A 19,456-nucleotide genomic window follows, 5' to 3' on the forward strand; every position below is an offset into this window, starting at 1 on the left:
CTTCAGATAGTCAACCATATTGGGTCTAAGAAGCAACAAAGAAAAATCATCCTGGATGTCAATTCAGAGGCTGGAGTTCATAGGTCCTAGCTATTGTGGCACTGCCCTTATCTTCCTCAAGACAGATTCCACACTATAGTGAATCTCATCAACCAGCCACAAGCTTATCCTCAAACTACAATGAGAATCTGCCTAAGACTGCTCAGTCACCTGGCTTCTAGCATTTATGTCACACAGCATGCCAGACTTCAACTTTGCTCTGTGCCAGAGTGGTTGTAATTTGTATCTTTGAAACAGACCCATCACACAGATGTGAAAGTCCAAGTCCCCTGAGAAGCCCTCTCATCACTGAATTGGTGGAAAGATACCATTCAGGTATGCAAAGGAGAAACATTCTCTTCATCTCTACCCATGTTTGTTATGGCCATTTCCACACTCACTTGTCCATGAAAATGGCCTTTTTAGTGGCAATTATCAGCCAGGAGAATAGAAAAAATATAGGTACTTAATTCTGGTCTATCATACACTATGGTCTGTAAGGAGGTCATCCATAGGCCCTACCCTAAATGTTTACCTAAAGTATTCTCGGATTTACTGTTGAATCAAATGAGTCATTTGCCTGTGTTCTTCCCTAAACTCTGCTCCCACCCTAGGGAACCTAGATTGCATATCCTGGATGTGCTCAAGGCTCTATCATTTTATCTGGATAGAACCAAATCTTTTAATCTTCTTGAGATTGTAGCTTTTGCAGGTAGGATGAAAGGTCAAGCAGTATCTACCCAGAGAGCATCTGGTGTCTCCTTGCATTCAGGTTTGGTATGAGCTAGGCAGATTAGATCCTCAGTGCAGGTTACGGCTCATTGCACCAGAGCTCAGGTAGGTTCTGTGGTGGTGTTAAAAATTGTACCCATCTCTGAAATCTGAAGGGCATCAGTGACCTGAGGAGCTGGTGATATATTTACATGACATTAGTGGAGGCATCAAGATCTGATGCCCATTTTGGCAGAGCTGTCCTGCAGTTGATATCTGAGAAGACGCTGAGCAAGTTAATCCTATACATCCGGTCAAAGCTTGAGAGCAATCAGCAGTGAAAAATATATGGATAATCACATGAAGGAGCAAATGGTAACTTCAGGATGTCCATATGTATTCCATGACCTACCCTCCTTCCCCACTACTACAGAGTCCTGTTACACCTGGAATCTGTATTTGTGCAGGAACTGGGGAGTAGTTGGCTCTGCTCTGCTCTTTATGGCCTTTGGGGAGAAGGGGGGACACACTACAGCAATCAGGACATACTTTTTCCCCCAGAGAATTTTGCTGTCCGAAAGCTTCCAATTCACTCACACAGGGTGCACATGCACCTGAAGTGGAAAACAGCTTTAAGAACTACAGTTACTGTGTGTGTGGGGGAGGGGGGGAAGTAACTGTTTTTGTATTTTTATTTTCAAGAAACAGAAATGGTAAGCTAAGTGATGAAGGTAAAACTGTTTCACACTGGTGGGCTGAAAACTTCCAGGGACTTAACCCCCAAAACGATCCTTTATAACATGGAGGCAAGATGGTTGAGGCAACATCTTTTATTGGACCAACTTCTGATGGTGAAAGAGACAAGCTTTTGAGCTTACACAGAGCTCTTCTTCAGCACTTGTGCAAGCTCGAAAGCTTGTCTCTTTCACCATCAGAAGTCAGTCCAATAAAAAATATTACCTCAACCACCTTGTCTCTCTAATATCCTGAGGCCAAAACTCTTTTATAACGTGGACTGATTCAAATGAAATTAGGTCAAATTGTTAACTGAATTGAAATGAGGATTTTTGAAAGAATATTAAAAGAAATTTGTTTACAAACCTAGGAGTTTCCTGTTTTAAATCATCAAGACAATCAGCTGTTGAGAGAGAAGTCTCCAGAGATTCAACCATGTTTCCATAAAGTAAAAACATACAATACAATATACAATCAAAATGCAACTTGCAACTTTTCTACTTGGAAACATCCCAACGAACATCCGATTCAGGGATTTCACAAAAATGGTATGTGGATTTTTATGGAGAACTTACAATGGTATTGGCTAGTACTTGTTAATAGTTTATCTTGTAGGACCTGAAGAATGACAAGCACAGTAATACTACAACTGACCTCAAAAAGCAGATGAAACTGCTGACCAAACTGCTTGTTTGGTATGTATTGTAGGGAGCTGGGAAGCAGCAATCTGTACTGGTTCTTCTAGCCACATGCACTAGACTTAGGAAAATTGGAGTGGCTGTGAGCTGGACTTGAAACAAAAATTAGTAGCATTTTTTCTTTTGAGCTGTTACTGTGAACGCTAGTGGCAGGTTCCTAGAGGTGGTAAATTGTTCCAAAACTTTCTCTGGAAACTGAAGGTACAGCTAAATACACTTCGCATTTTAGCAACCCATTTTAGCAATGGGTGAATTTTTATCAGTTTCTCGAACTGTTTCCATGTTTGGACACAGGACAACGTTCACATGCAACCAGTTTGAGCTATTGGAAGATATTCAGGGGAGGATATTGTTTATTTACTGTTCTCATAAAACATGAAGTAGATTACAGATTCTGTAACACAGCCATTTGGTATACCATGAAACCTATATATTGCCCATAAGAAGTTTTGCCCTGATCAGTTACGAGCATGTCTAGTTTTCCCCAATATTTCATCTAGATAAGGACATTCAAATGCTTAATTGACGTCTTTTCGGGGAGCGGGGAAGTGCATGTTGCATCAAAGTATCTGCTGTGAAATTTCCAGATGGTGGAGTGAAGCACACAGTATATTTCTGAACCAAATACTAAAGAATTGGTAATCCTTATTCATTCTCTCATTTTATTTATTTATTGTACACTCCACACCTAGCTCACATTTCCCTTATAACGTTTTCCTGAACAGGCAAAAGAAAAACTTTTCTTTCGTATGTGCTCTAGTGGATTTAAGCACAGAAGTAGCAGTAAGGAATTCCTTTGTTCTCTAGGACTTTTCTGATACCTCATTCTTTACCAGAAGCTTTACCTCCTTACCCCCCTGTCCTTGCCTATCATCTGCCCACCCTACTGGACAATTGTCAACCACTCCTTTTACTAGCTCTTGAGAGTATACAGTGACTAATTTTTAATCTTTAGTTTCTCACCTTATTGCTTGACAGAGCAGTCTTTTCTTTAATCACTTTTTCATAGAACAGTTTCAATCCTGGAGTTTCAATATGAAAATATTAGTTTTATTTTTGGCCCTGCACAGAAGCCACTCTCTTCTTCCTAGTTAACTCTATTTATTGCTACTGGTGCTCTCTCCCTCCTTATGCTCCTTGAAATCTGTTTGAGTACAGTAGAACCTCAGGGTTATGAACACCAGAGTTACAAACTGACCAGTCACCACACACCTCATTTGGAACTGTAAGTATACAATTAGGCAGCAGCAGACAAAAAAATGAAAAAAGCAAATACAGTACAGTACTGTGTTGAACATAAACTACTAAAAATAAAGGGAAAGCAGCACTTTTCTTTTGCATAGTAATGTTTCAAAGCTGTCTAAGTCAATGTAAACTTTTGAAAGGGCAACCATGACGTTTTGTTCAGAGTTATGAACGTTTCAGAGTTACGAACAACCTCCATTCCCAAGGTGTTCACAACTCTAAGGTTCTACTGTATTTGAAAATGAACTACCCCATTCTGCTGGACAACTTCAGTAGCTGTGCAGCTATCTAGTTTCATTCTTCCTGGAATCTGATTGATAGTTTTCTGTCCCTATTGCTTTCCCTACACTAAAGCCTCTCCTTTATGGAGTTTCACAAGGATCTTTCCCCATATTCATTCTTGTTTACCAATTTCTTCTTCATCTAATCCATTTTTCTTCACTGTCCTCCACATATAACTTCTGATCTTAATTTTCATCAATGCTTGCTCATGTCCATTCCATGTCAGGTGTGCTCGCATCACGTGCATGGTTGCCAGTGATCTTTTTTTCCTCTTGTGGTAGGGCCAGCTCTAGCACCCTCTGGAGCCACATGCATATTCACCAGTATAAGGGGCATCGCCGGACCTCTGCCCCATCAGTTCCTTCTTACCGCCCATGATGGTTGCTGGAATGTCTTCCTTCTTTTGCTTCAAGCAAGGCTTCTACTAGTAGTTTTGTTTTGTTTTTATATTGTTTAATGTATATAGGTATTGTAAATATTAGTGTAAATAGTTGTTAGTGTTAGGTCCTGTTTGTCAAGGGACTTTGCACCCAGGGACTGGACATGCCCCGGTCTCTGGGCTTCAAACCCTGTGTCTCCTGCGGGAAGCACATGTCTGTGAGCAACCCACACACTGACTGCCTAAAGTGTTTCGGGGAGTCTCACAGAAGAGACAAGTGCCACATCTGGCAGAGATTCAAGCCCTGAATGAGAAAAGAGCAGGACATAAGACTCAGGGCTATCCTGATAGAAGTTGCCCTCAGACTGGCCTCAGAGCCCAGCCGCTCTGATTCGGCTCTTATTAAGTCGATGAGAAGTGCACTGCCAGCACTGAGCTCTTCCTGGCACCATTCTCCATCTCCAGTGCCGAGGAAGAGGCACAAAAAGCAGCGAACTGACAGGGCGGTCGCCTGCACAGTCTAAGGATAAGTGGACAAAGGGAGTGAGACCAGTGTCGGGACACTCTGCTACCCTGGCATCCGCATTGTCACCATTGACTCTGCAAAGAGTGTTGAGTTCAGTACAGGACTCGCTGCCAACTCTGGGTGACTCCAATAATCTCTAATCAAAGCCTGAAGCCTTCCAGACAGCTCAAGCCTTGGTGTGGGAGGAACCCGCAGGGACAGCATCAGGGCTTAGAGCACTCGTGAGTACAAGGGAGCAGGATGCACTGAACACCGTGGCTCTAGGCCCATGTGCATTTTCTAGGAGCAAGCCTTACATGTTACTTGCACCCCTTTCTCTGTCTCACTATCCGTGCCCAAAGTGGCACCAGTTGTTAGGGTGGTATTAGTCATTGGAGTGGCACTGTTCCCTGGCGCAGCACAGGTCCCCAGCTCGGTACCAGTCTCCGCCCCAGTGAGGGTCCCTACCTTGGCAATGGTTCCTGGTGCAGCACTGTTCCCCAATACGTCATCAGTCCCTGAGGCAGTATCAATCTCTGGATTCCTGGCGCCCGGTGGAGGCGGAAGCCGGTGCAGTCCCACACTGGTCATCACAAGAGAGCTCCTTGGGCACTGAGGAAGAGCCAGTGATGCCGTATAGACAGGGGAAGCACCCAGTCTACTCACCTATGGACTCTGGCCTGCAGCCACCACATCAATGACCCATGCGTTGACCATACTGGAACCCAGCGCAAGGACCACCCTCGTGTTGGTCGGACTCTGGCTTCCAAGAGACTGGACACCGTGCCTTCACATTCAGCCCTGGACCTTGACTCCGCTACTGATCCTGATATCGAAATCCGGGAAATGCCCCCAGGGGTCGTAGTGCAGGCGGAGGAGGAGCGAGCTCCTCCCTCAATACAAGCCTCATCGTTATCTTCCCAAGACGAGGCGGTAGCGGGACCTATTAGTCTTTTGCCTCAGGATGACTTTAAGGCCCACCAGGACGTTCTCAAGTGGGTTACGTGACATCCAACCTGGGCCTAGAGATGGAAGAACTCAAGGAGACCTCACACACCTTAATAGATACACTGGCTGCAGTTGCCACGGCCAAAACCACCTTACCTAGTAACAAGGCAGTATTGTTAAGGTCCTTTGGCAACCCCCTTTTCTCTGGCCCCTTCATCAAAGTAGGCTGAGAAGAAATACTATGTGCCCATTAAAGAGTTTGACTATCTTTTTTCTCCCACACTCCTCCGGGGTCTCTGGTGGTGGCCACAGCTAATGAATGGGACAGGCAGGGGCAAGCAAGTGCCACTCCCAAGAATAAGAGTGCAAAAAAACTGGACCTTTTTGGGAGAAAAATTTATTCAACAGGGAGCTTGCAGCTTCGTATTGCTGACCAACAGGCATTTTGGGGGCATGATGATTTTAATCTTTGGGACTCCTTTAACAAGTTCAGAGACTCCCTGCCCCAGGAGTCACAGCAAGAGTTTCCTGCCCTCCTAGAAAAGGGTAAGAGTGTGGTTAAGACCTCTTTGCAGGCAGCTCTGATCTCAGGGTGTATGGGAGAACCATTGGTAGTATCGGATCTTGGGGATGAAATATGAACCGGTTCGATACGGTGCTGTTTGCACGTTCTTTTGCTCGACGGTGCCGAGGTCTCAATCAGCTCCGCTATAATGGTTGATGCCGAGATAGGTGTACAATCATCCACCACCTCTCAATCTTTGCAGCCCAAGCAGCAGTTTTGAGAGTTTGGTCAAGGGTCTGAGAAGCCCTGAATAACATGCAGTGCCAGTTTCAATAAGGGGGAACTTTGAATTTTGCCTAAAACCCTTTTATCCTATATGGTCAACAATAACAGACAAATGGGTTTTAGAAATAATCAAAGTTGGATATACCATCCCATTCCAATCCATCCCCTCCGCCCATTACCCTTCCCCATCCCTTTCCAGGGACCCATCTCACAAGCGTTGCTACAAGAAATAGATCATCTCCTACAGATAGGGGCAATAGAACATGTACCATCTCAACGCGTAGGAAAGGGATTCTGTTCCAATTTTGTGGTACAGAAAAAGAGTGGGGGATGGAGACCTATATTAGACCTCAGGGCATTGAACAAATTTGTAAGAAAGCAAAAATTCAAGACTATCACCTAAACAACGATAATACTGGCACTGCAAAGAGGGGACTGGTTCTCAGCCCTCGACCTCCAGGATGCCTATTTTCATATTACTATCCACCCGGCACACAGGAGCTTTCTAAGGTTCATGGTCTCAGGACACACTACCAATACAGAGTTTTACCATTTGGCCTATCTACGGAACCAAAGGTGTTTTCCAAAGTGCTTGCTGTTGTGGTGGCACATTTAAGGAGGCAGGGAATCTTCATCTTCCCATATTTGGACGATTGCCTCATAAAGGCATCTACTCAAAGCCTAGCCAAACATGCTACCGATCAAACCACGACAATATTTCAGAAGCTCAAACTACGAATAAGTATCGAAAAGTCCACTTTGAATCTGACTCAGCATCTCGAATTCATAGGAGTGAACTTGGACTCAACAATAGCAAGGGCATCATTACCAATGCCAAGATTCAGAGCTATTACACACCTGATGTCCTTAGTAAGGAACGCTCATATTGTGACAGCTCGCGTCCCACTACAGCTCCTAGGCCACATGGCAGCTATGAATATTGTGGTGCGACACGCACAACTGTATCTATGATGCCTCCAGAGATGGCTTGCCTCAGTATACAAACCAAACAAACACAGTCTGGGCAGATGGTTGTCAATACCAAACAAAGTAAAAGCTTCCCTGATATGGTGGACTCAGGAAAAGAACTTGATGATGGGACTTCAATTTTTCCAGGTTCCACCCTCAATCATGGTTACAACAGATGTCACTCCTAGGATGGGGAGCACATATGCAGGAGTACACTGTTTAGGGCCGATGGTCGGAATCAGAAACTTACCTGCACATAACAGTATTAGAACTTTGAGCGGTGTGCAATGCCTGCCAACACTTTTTACCACGCATAAAGAACAAGTCAATAAAAATAATGATGGACAATGTAGCATGTATATTTTACATAAAACACCAGGGGAGAGCCAGATCCTGCTCCCTGTGCAGTGAGTCAATGAAACTTTGGAACTGGTGTATAAAACACAACTTTGGCATATCGGCAGCATACCTACCCGACAAGCAAAACACCATTGCAGACAGTTTGCAGCAGCCACAAGTGGCAGTTGAACAACAAAACTGAAAAAGAAATTTTTCACCTATCCATTGATAGATCTGTTTCCCACAAAACAGAATTGCAAGTGTCATCTTTTCTGCTTGAGAGCAGGAATAGGATCATGCTGGATGAGCGAAGCTTTCCTAATCTAGTGGGACAAAGGACTACTATATGAGTTTCCACCCATATCAATAATACACATGGTCCTACACAAAATCAAGACTGACGGAGCAACCACCATAGTGATAACACCAGCTTGGCTGAGACAAACATGGTTCTCAGATCTCATGAACATGTCAGTACGCAAATTGATAACGCTTCCCATGAGACACAATCTTTCCCAGGACATGGGTTGGATTTACCACTGGGAAATACAAAGACTTCATCTCACAGTGTGGCTAATAAGTGGCTCTGTCCCGAAGAGTTAATGCTCAGAACATGTTAGGCAGATACTAATAAGCAGCATAAAACTGTGAACAAGAAGGACTTACCTGCAGAAATGGCAAAGATTCCAATCCTGGTGTGAAGAAAGATAAATCAAGGCAACATCTTCCTCTATCCCGATAATTCTTGAATACATATTACAACTGAAGAAATCAGGTTTATCAATTAGTTCCTTAAGAGTTCGCCTATCAGCAATCACGGTTCTCCATGAGACAGTAAACAACACGACCATATTCTCTCACCCGATGGTGAAAAAATTCTTAGTCTTCAGAGAGTATTTCCAATCATTCGTACCCCCACACCATGATGGGATCTAAGCCTAGTACTCAGATCCATTATAAGAGCACCAGTCGAGCCTCTAGCAATGTGTTCATTCCTTCATATGTCTATGAAAGTTTCATTTTTAGTTGCTATTACTTCAGCCGGACGAGTAGGCGAGATTAGTGCGTTGATGACTTACCCTCCCTACATGATTTTTCACAAAGATAAAATCACCCTTAGACCACACCCAAAATTTTTGCCAAAGATAGTGTCAGACTTCCATATCAACCAACCAATCTATCTACCTACCTTTTATCCTAAACCGCACAACAGTTTACAAGAAGTGGCACTCCATACTCTGGACGTCAGAAAGGCCTGTAGCCTTTTACCTGGAGAGAACAAAGACATTTAGAAAATCAGACAAACTTTTCATATTGCTAGCAGAGCAATCGAAAGGCAGAGCAATTTCCCGTCAAAGGATTTCAACGTGCATTCAATTATATTATGAACAAAAAGGTTTATAAGTTTCACCAGGGACCATAGCTCATTCTATGAGAGCAATGGCCATGTCTGTAGCATTCCTGAACGATGTTCCTATAATGGACATATGCAAAGCTGCAACATGGGCATCACCACACACTTTATGCTATCGACCAGGCAGGGAGGAATGCAGTCCTTGGCCCTGTGCCAGGAGGCCCTGCGCTTGTGGGACTTCTATGTGGAACACAGTATCCACCTTGAAGTAGCTTACCTCCCAGGAACTCAGAACATGCTGCTGGATTGCCTCAGGAGAACGTTCTCTCTCTTTCTCTCTCTCCAACCGGAGGTTGTCCGGATCATCTTCCAGAGGTGGGGGTTTCCCCAGGTAGACTTATTCGGCACCAGGCAGTACAAGAAGTGCCCTCAGTTCTGCTTGCTGAATGGGCACAGTTGGCTCCCTCTCATATGTCTTCCTGATCTCATGGTCACATTGCCTTCTGTACGCCTTCCCATTGATTCCTCTGGTTCGCAGATTCCTCCTAAAGATCAGACAGGACAAGGCAAAGCCCATCCTCATTGCACTGGTGGGCCATGCTAACCGTGGTTTGGCACGCTGCTGGACCCTTTGGTAGCAGAGCCCCTCGAGCTCCCACTTTTGTCTGGATCTGATTTCATAGAACCAAGGCAACTTGCTTCACTCAAACCTTGCCGTCCTTCACCTGACGGCACACTTGCTGCATGGTTAAATCCTGAGGAGCAAGCTTGCTCCGAACAGGTTTGGCAAGTCTTGCTAGGCAGTAGAAAGTCGTACACCAGAGCAACTTACCTAGCTAAGTGGAAACGCTTCATGTGCTGGGCATTGGATTGAAATCTTTCACCATCCCATTTATTACTACAGACCATAATGGACTATCTGTTCTATCTAAAACAGCAGGGCCTGGTACTCTTGTCCTTGAAGGTCCACTTAATAGCCATTTCAGCCTTCTACCCTTTGGTGAGTGGCAGGTCAGCGTTTTTACATGAAATGACTAAGGTTTCTCAAGTGCCTGGAAAGGCTCTACTCTGAAATTAAGCAGCCCACTCCACTGTGGGACTTGAATCTGGTCCTGTCTAGGCTCACAGGGCCCCCCTTCGAGCTATTAGCTTCATGCTCCCTACTTCTCCTTTCATGGAAGGTCACCTTCCTGGTTGCAATCTCGTCGGCTAGAAGGGTCTTTGAGATCAGGGCCTTCACATTGGAGCTACCCTACACAATTTTCTTCAAAGACCAAATCCAGCTGAGACCCCACCCAGCCTTCCTGCCGAAGGTGGTATCTCAATTTCAAACCAACCAAGATATCATCTTACTGGCTTTGTTTCCAAAACCCCGCAAGTCCACTGGGCGGGTGGAGGCTCTACACTGTGGACTTTAGAAGACCGCTAGCTTTCTATATTGAGAGGACTAAGCCCTTCAAGTCCACGCAGCTCTTTATAGCAATAGCTAAAAGGATGAAAGGCCTACAAGTGTCATCCCAAAGAATCTCATACTGGATAACTGCCTGTGTCAAGGTGAGTTATGAGCAGGCTAACATCATGCCTCTAGCCATCATGGTGGCTCACTCCACAAGAGCTCAAGCGTCGTTTGCAGCATTCCTCGTCAGGTTCCAATCCAGGACATCTGCAGAGCTGCAACCTGGTTGTCAGTCATATCTTTGCGGCCCACTACGCTATCACCCAACAGGCCAGAGACAATGCCAGTTTTGGGAGAGTAGTGTAGCATTCAGCACACCCATGAACTCTGAGCCCACCACCAAAGGTACTGCTTGAGTCACCTGACATGGAATGGACATGAGCAAGCACTCGAAGAAAAAAACAGTTACTAATCTTTTGTAACAGTTGTTCTTCGAGATGTGTTGCTCATGTCCATTCCGTGATCCATCCTCCTACCCCTCTGTTGGAGTGGCCAGCAAGAAAGAACTGAAGGGGTGGGGAGCTGGCGGTGCCCCTTATAGTGGCGCGTCTGCATGTGACTCCAGAGGGTGCTAGAGCCGGCCCTAGAGATACCACTGGGGAAAAATCTCTGGCAACCATGTGATGCACGCACACCTGACATGGAATGGACATGAGCAACACATTTGAAACAACAACAGTTAAGAAAGGTTAGGTTAGTAACCATTTTTTCTTCTTCCCACATTTTCCTAGGTTCATAGGTTGGCTTGTAAATTCCTCTGCAATATTGCTTATGTTCTCAGCTCCATATACACTGACATTCTTACCTAGGACTTCACTTTTTCAGCTTCCTTCTTTGTGGTAATTCCTAAATCCCACCTCTGTGGACTACAGTCTTTGCAGAATAACTTTGTCTACCTAAGAAATAAATCACCTCCATTTCAAGTAACTCAGCTAAGACCTTGTCTACACTAAAAAAAAGTAAGTTGACATAAGATATGTCGACTTACAGTCACTGCTATAATTACAGTGGTGGCTGATGTCCACATGTCTCTCCTTGAGTCAGTGGAGTGCATCCTCATCAGGATCACTTCCACTGACCTAAGGGGCAGTCTGGAGAGTTGAGATTCATCACTCAGCTCCCTGCTGAGAGCACAGGCTCCCAGTCTCCCTGTGGGCTGCCCCTCTTCTCCTCAGTCCCATCTGGGAGCAGCCGCGAGGGGACTTCTCCCCTTCCCAGCTCACAGCTGGGAGCTGGGCTGCAGCAGCATCAATCCCGGCTCGCAGCTTGGAGCCAGGGCTTCTCGCCCCGCTCCCAGCTGGGAGTGGGAACCATCTGTCCTGGCTTTCTTGTCAATTTTACTGCTCTGCTGGAATGGTGAAAATGACAAGAATGACAGCCCCTCCACTGCTGTAAGGGGACACAGTGTCTACACTGACACTGTGTCGGCCTAGCTACACTGCTACAAGCCCTACACCTCTCATCGAGATGGTTTTATTTTGTTGAAAAAACAGGGCAGTTTTGTTGGCGGGGGTGTGGGGTGATTGCAGTGTGTAGACTAGGCCTAACTCTCCATCAATTTCAATATCAAGTGAAGTTTGTTCTTAAAAACTTCCCATGGATTTGCCCTAGGCACTCGAGTATTTTTTTAGACCATCTGCTTGAAACCACTGACCTCTGTCCCTCCATACAATATCTAAATTGCTGGTACCTCCTTTACACCTTCTGCTATTTATAACAGTCTTCCCATATCTGCCTCAATTCTCTTCTATTTTGCCTCTGTGCTTTGTAATTTAATTCTGAAAAACAGTTGTGGATACAGTTTGCATGAAAGCTGCTATACAAAATGGTGCTGTAGTCATACTGTAGCGGGGCTGGAGGGGGGAACAAGAATGACTTAGGATAGTCTGAGGATTAAGGAAAATGGATAGTGCCCATCACTGACTGCATAGTCAAATGAAAGAATGTAGAGGGAGGGACTCAATGAAATAATATTTCTCAAGATAACTTTTTCCTAGCAAAGCTTCCGGAATGATTTTTGTTAAACATTGAAAATGGATATTCAACAGAAGTATTGAACTATATATCATTAATTTTGCAGTTGCTGGATTTCTTTGTTAGTAGTGCAAACTGGCAAAGAAAACATGTCTGATTTGACTAGCCAGGTTTATAAGAACCATTGGACTTAAAAACCTGAAAGAACAATACATTGAATTTCTCTCTAGTCTGACTGTTGGAGCCGAATATACTAGAATTTGGCCTTTTTGGATAACCTAATCTTAGAAGCTGTATAATGCATGTTTGTCCCATTATCGAATTCTTCCAGTTAAACTTTTTTTTTTCTTTTTCATTTATAGTAAGGATAAACAGTCCCAAGATATTGGATGTAAATTCTGCCTGTCACTCCATGCAACAGCCTGCAGAAATGCCTCTATCAAAATCATTAGACCAAGATTGACAAGTAGCCTTTGGTACATATTACTTTTGCAAATGAAATCAGTGGCATTACAGTTTGGAGGGAACTGTCTCAATTACATTTTGAACTACATTTTGAACACTTTTGAAGATAAAATGTGAGAAGAATTTGTATGGCACTTAGAAAAACAAGGCATCTGAATTGATACTTGAAATGCGAAACAGCTTGTGAAATTTTGTCAAATCACAAATCCCTGTATGTTTTTTCTCACCTCAGCAATGACCACTCTGGATAAAATGTACATTGAAATTAACGGAGACTTTGATATTGCCAATAAAATATTATTCATTCTGTTTTACCAAACTTAAAATATTGCAAAAATAATCAAAGTTTGTGATTTGTTTAAAATGTGTAACCAACAAATTAACATACTTTTCTGAGGTGGGTTTTTTTTTAAACTTTTTTAAACTTTGTCCTTTTTTTACCTGTCAGTTTAATGTTCTTGATATAATTAAAGTCCGGTCTCTGCCGTAGTCTTTATGCTAAGGAGGAAAAGTCACACTTCACTATTTAATTGTGATTATAAACCCTTGAAATAGGAGATATAACTATCAACTGCAACTAGGTTTGGCACAGTGTTTCTCTATTAGGTGTTTTAGGTTCACTTGAATAATATAGGGATTGCAAATTTACCATCATCCTGAACTTTATACTTAGGTCTGATTCATAAACCACCAAGACTATAAAAATAACTTTATACTATTAGAAACTGAACATGCTGCTTTCTAATGGTGTGCAAAGCATTCTGTTTTCTGGCATGTCATGAGATCAGAAATCAAACATGGTTTGCTATCCTCCTTTCCCTTTTCTGCTTCCTGCTTCTACTGGCATGATTTTAGCAACCACTATCTCTTAAAACAAATAGTTTAAAGCTTTATGCCATCTGAAAGCAGGGATTTCAGACTTCCAGAAGGTATAAAGAATGTTTGGGATTTTTTTTTATGCTTACCAACATATAATGGATGCTACTATTATGCCACTGTAAGGTGGGGGAAGAGGGGAGAAAGCAAGGTGGTAATCAGAGTTTTATGTAAATGTAAGGTTGAATCCTGTGATCTGATTAAGCTAGAGGCACATTGGTAGACCAGTAAAAGTATTTCTGGGACAGATTTTTTTCTGAAGCATTTGCTCTGTACCAGTAATCAGAATGATCCCTGTAGTATCAGTGGAACTTCGGGACTCTTCTGTATGGTAAAAATGTGAGATTAAGATGATTTATCATTTTAAAACTAAATTTAGTTGGATTTTTTAGAGCTGCATGTTCAATTATCAGAGTTTTCAAATTAGTCACAAATAATAAAGCAATCACTAAAATTGTTTAATTGCTCCCTATGTAAAATTAGGTTTTTCACAGGTAAGGGAAAAGATGAAGAGCACAATTGGATGAATGTGAAAATAGTGAATTGTATAAAAGTTTGTATGTATTGTCTATCCTCTTTTCTTTCTTCAAATAGATTATGCCAAGAAGCAACCAACTATTTATTTTGACTTAAGAAAAACTTAAATATTTTTAATTATGTTTAGAAAACCTACTGTACAAATCAACTCCGGTGCCCTTTTGAGCATCACATTTATCTAGTTTTACTTAATTCATCAGTTGGCACATATTGCACAAAATGGTCATTGTTTACATTAAAAAAAAAAACAATTTAAATTGTTTTAACCAGGGCTTTTTATATTGCAAATTATTGTATGATTTTTAAGCGATTTAACGTAATAAAAACTGATTGTTTCTCTCTCACACCCTAGATTGTTTCGGATAGTTTTGTTTTTAGTATCATGCCAGACTAAGGACATTAAGATACTTCTCTTCTTTCAAGTTGGGCAGTGAACCACTTGGACTTAAGCTGATTGTATTATGACGTAAGTCTGGTGTTGAAGGTACTGTTTTTGATTTTGATGCTTTAACTTACAATGAGCAGTAGATCATGGTGCTGAAGAGTATAATGCCAATTAAAAATTATCTAATACAGCAGACTGTGTACAAGTTGAGATAAATGTTAATGCTCCCTTTGCAGTATTGTGTGAATATTTGAACTAATGGGAAAGCTTTGAAAAAATGAATTGAAAGAGTAGAATACAGAGAGGGAGCTCACTTGTGACTTCAAGTGTGTGGAAAGCAACTGGTTCTAAATGGTAATGGTTTTATGTAAGGCAAAGAAACAGCTTTTTTAAGGCATAAAGAAATCGCTATAGCCATTACTAATAAGGAGAATCATAAGTAGCAAAGAGTAGAGTAGAGCAGAGCCACAGTTTGACCTAGGTAGGTGGCAAAAGCCTTGTATTGCCTTTTCAGAGTATTTGGTCAGAGAAATGCCATAGCCAGCAGCTTTGCTTAGTACAGTAGCAGCAGACCCCTTTTCATCTTTTCCTTGCCTGTTGCTGCTTATCCCTTTTCGGTAGCACTTGCGTTTACAACTTCTGCTTCCCTACTACAGAAGTGTATGCTACTTGCTGTCGCCCCTCTAAATTCTCTTTGCATGGATTCTTGAAGATGGAAGGAAAATATGCTGCATTATCCTACACTAATCTCTTAACTGCCTTTACTTGTTTCTGTATTCAATCAGGAAGTGGAGGAATGGCTACGGAATGAGAAACATCTTACTTGATAACATCCTTTTTGCTAACAGCATCTCCCACAATTCTGTGATGTTATGGGTTTCTGCAGTTTTGGATGTGGTTCAGTATTGCAGCATAGCCTTTTGCTAGCCATGCTCCTTTCTCTCGCTTGCTGCCAGAAGATTAATTCCAAAGCTGTGTAGAAATTTTAAAATGATAACTTTAATGCCAACAAGTGAACTATGTCCAGTAGTCCAACTAGCCCACAAACTGTAGACATAAACAAATTAAATGTCATACCAAGGAGAATAGAATTGTGAGAGATACTGCCAGCAGAAAGGAAACTTGGATACGAAATTTCTTATTCTTTGAGTGCTTCTTATTCTACAGGTGCTTCACTTGACGTGCACATGTGCCCCATATGCCTTCTGCAGCCCTGTCCCCCATAACTTTGTGATGTATGGGAAGTAGTGAGCAGTAAACATTAAGTAAGGAAGGATAAAGAATAGACTGAAACAGAGAAATCTTTCCTTGAAAATAGGTGCCTGAATAGAAAGAATTTTTGGATCACTGCAAGCAGCATCTTCCTTCTGAAAGAGACCTATGTAGAAGACAGAAAATCCACCTTAGAAGACCATGTTGCTGCCCTGCAGACTTCAGTTGAAACACAAGCTCTTATTGCCTATGATGTCACTAGAGATTCTGTAGAGTTTCAAAATAGGTTCGCCTGATACCTTGTGTGCACCTCTACAATGCATAACTTAATCTATCTGGCCAGTGTTCGTTTGGATGCCCAAACACCTTGATGCTTTGGGTGAAAGGTCACAAACAAGGAGGAACCTGATCTTGTTGATTTAGTGTGTTTGAGACAGATCTTCAGTGTGCTATATCAATCCAAATTATGCTACAGCTTTTCAGTAGGGTGTTGTGAATGTGAACAGAACGATGGGAAGATCGCTCCCTGCAAAGCACAGGAGGAGGATTACACTGCTTGGTAAAAGATTCTGGACTCCTTAGAAATACCTGTTATAGTGGAATACACAATGTGGCTCCTGCCTGGAGAAGGTTACTTATTTAGCTCATCTAGCGGACATATTAGTGACCAGGAAGCAGGTTTTGATAGAATAGTGCCACAGCTGTTCAAAGAGGAGGATGGTTGTAGCCACCCTAATCCAATGGCAGCAGGGCCCAAGCATTATTTTTTGGGCCCAGTACAAACTTGTAACATGGGCTCCCTCCCACACACACACCTATGGGGGTTGCAGCCTGGGCCAGGTCCCTCAGGGCCTCTGGGCCTCGATAAAGTGTACCCTTTCCCTCCTCCTTTCCCAAGTGGGGACTCTGAGTTGGCAGATCCCATTTTCCCATTTAGGAAAACTGGTCTGACTTCAGCTCTAGCCAATCTGAAATAAGCCTTCTGGGTCTGAAAACCATGGTCTCCTTAGCCAATGCAGATAAGGCAAGAGAAAGCAATCTTCCTTAGAAGTGGAAGTGGTGGGAAAGCAGCTTCTTCTGCCACCTATGATACCCACTGACCTTGGATCTGCTTCCATGATGAAGTATTTTGGCACCATTCTGTTTTTGTGATTGGCAAACTGACTGCTGAAATGCCAAATTTCTGAGAGGTCATGTTGAAGACTATCTGATTCAGACACCATTCTGAGTTGTTTTTTGGCTGCATGTTTGCTGGGCTAATCTGCCTTCCGATGTGGTTCTCCCTTTGTGCATTGCTCTTGCAGAAATTGGATTCTCCACCCATTTCATTATTACTATTGCTTCCTTCTTGGTTTTGAGATACACCACTGTGGTGGTGATGTAAGTAGCATGTGGTTGCCTTTGAGGTGGTGCTCTCAAGTTCCTTCTTGGTTTTGAGATACACCACTGTGGTGATGTTGTTCAACTTGAGTAGCATGTGGTTGCCTTTGAGGTGGCTCTGGATCTGGAATGAAATGAGGAATGAAGGACAGTCACAAACCTCATCACTTTCTGCTCTGAGCTCTAAGAGAACAAACATGACAGATGATGGCTTCATTCCTGTCAGTGAGTGTGGTATATAACTATTTAGAATGGAAAAAGGTGGGCAATACATTTCCTGTGCTGTTCTGTATTCCAGATTATTGGTGTCCTACACCTTCAGCAGAAACTTCTGGAGACACCTGATGTGGAATTTTATCAATGGTGTAGTTCCTAACCATGAAACAAGAAGGCTTAGCTGCAGCCACTGAGCTATGCACTGTCTTTGGTTCCTCACGAGCATGGAGATCAGGTCCTGGATTTTATTAATCTGTTCAGTGAGGAATAGACTTAATGCATTTAGCACATCTGTGGCTCATCTGTATCCAGGTGAGCTATCTTTGAGGACAAGATCAGTGAGCTTTCCCTGGGGTTTATCACAAATCCGTCTGCTTGAAGCAATCTCATGTAAGAGCTGTGGCACTGCAAGAGCATCTTAGTAAACACAGCAGGCTGATGAAAGGCCAAATGGCAGTATTTTGTACTGATAGTGAGCTGTGCCATACATACTCAAATGACTGTGACATGAATGTATGGGGATATTTATCTAGGCATCTGCTTAGTCAGGTGAGGCAAAGATATCCTCTTGGTACAGGGACTGTGCTAGTGTCTCTAGATCTAATTTTCTTCATCCATTTGAAGTCCCTCCCCCCGTGTGCTTCTGGATATGAAGACTATTGAGTATAGTCCTAAGAACCTTTCTTCTGAGGATGCTGATTTTATTAATCCTATATCCAGGAAGTAGGAGATTTCCTGTAGCAGGGGCTAGTGTTTGATAGGGTTCTTGATATCAGTGATTGGATGAAGCAGGAATGGAGGTCAGACCCTTAGTTTGGGGGAGTAACCAAAACTGCTTACTACTTTCACCCATTTGTACATGCTCAAGAGATCCCAGTCTTCTGAGAAATAGAATATTGTGCCTCCCAGATTACAAGTGGCCAGGAGGCAGTCTTTTGTTGTCATAGTGAGCTCTTAAAGGTACTGCTGCCACCTCAGGTCTTGCTCCCTGATCCAGGGTTTTCCTCTGAGATTTATTTTTTATATATTTTATTTACACACACACACACACACACACACACACACACACACACACACACACACACACACACACACACACACACACACACACACACACACACACACACACACACACACACACACACACACACACACACACACACACACACACACACACACACACACACAGTCTTTCCTTAGGTAGTTTATTGATGACAATAGAAAAAATCTGTTGCTGGGTTTGTAGTCCTTTCACTAGGCACTGTGTAGAATTGCTTCACTTTGGATATGCCATCTGCCTCTATCTTATTCAATTTTTTGCCGAACAGGAGACTGAATTTGAATGAGCACAGGATTTGTTTTGTATCACCTGTTCTGTTAATTCCCTCTGAAGCACCTGGCATTGGCTACTGGCAGAAGACAGGATACGGGGCTAGATGGACTATTAGTCAAAGCCAGTAAGGTCGTTCTTACCTCAAAAAGCATATCTGTGAAGAAAGCTGCTACTAATATTGTTTTCTTGAATTCAGGCTGGTCCTTGTCATCCAGGGCTTTTAGATGGTCCACCCATGAGTTACAGCTTTTCCAAAGCAGCTAGTGACCAGGGCTGCTCTGCTTTTCTGGCCGTTGTATTTTTGGGAAGGAAAATCCCCTTTCCAATGGGATTATTGTAGTCTTTTGTTAATGACACTATCCTAGCATCCACCTTTTGTATTTCTGTGATGGCAATTTTGGGCTCTTGCATCCTATAATGTTTAAGTGCATGCCTGCCTCTATGCTTTCTTGTGTCAGGGTATTTCTTCCTGATTGCATCAGCATTGGAGGGGTGCAGTGGAATTGCTTTCTCATGTGAGGAAGTGCCCTTATGCTTATCTAATGCCTCTGCTGGGTGGATCTGTAGGATGTGCCACTTTGAGGCACACAGTAGCAAGTTTGTTCATGATGGAGGGGGGCAGTGGGGA

At 42.9% G+C, this 19,456-nt stretch overlaps 1 protein-coding gene across 3 annotated transcripts in view; it reads left to right on the top strand.

The window, feature by feature from the left end:
• BORA (BORA aurora kinase A activator) overlaps positions 1-14,910 on the top strand; it is a 56,720-nt gene extending 41,810 nt beyond the window's left edge. For 2 of the 3 annotated variants that reach the window (XM_067563222.1, XM_067563224.1), the window contains 2 exons: positions 1,856-2,033; positions 12,787-14,646. In XM_067563222.1, the coding sequence (XP_067419323.1) occupies positions 1,856-2,033; positions 12,787-12,887 (279 nt within the window). In that variant the 3' untranslated portion in view covers positions 12,888-14,646. The other variant, XM_067563223.1, reaches the window with a different exon arrangement.
• The last annotated feature ends 4,546 nt before the right edge of the window (positions 14,911-19,456 follow it).

The sequence above is a fragment of the Emydura macquarii genome, unplaced genomic scaffold (assembly GCF_026122565.2).
Source record: "Emydura macquarii macquarii isolate MOO-44397 ecotype Brisbane River unplaced genomic scaffold, CSIRO-AGI_Emac_v2 contig_2473, whole genome shotgun sequence".
Taxonomy (NCBI): Eukaryota; Metazoa; Chordata; order Testudines; family Chelidae; genus Emydura; species Emydura macquarii.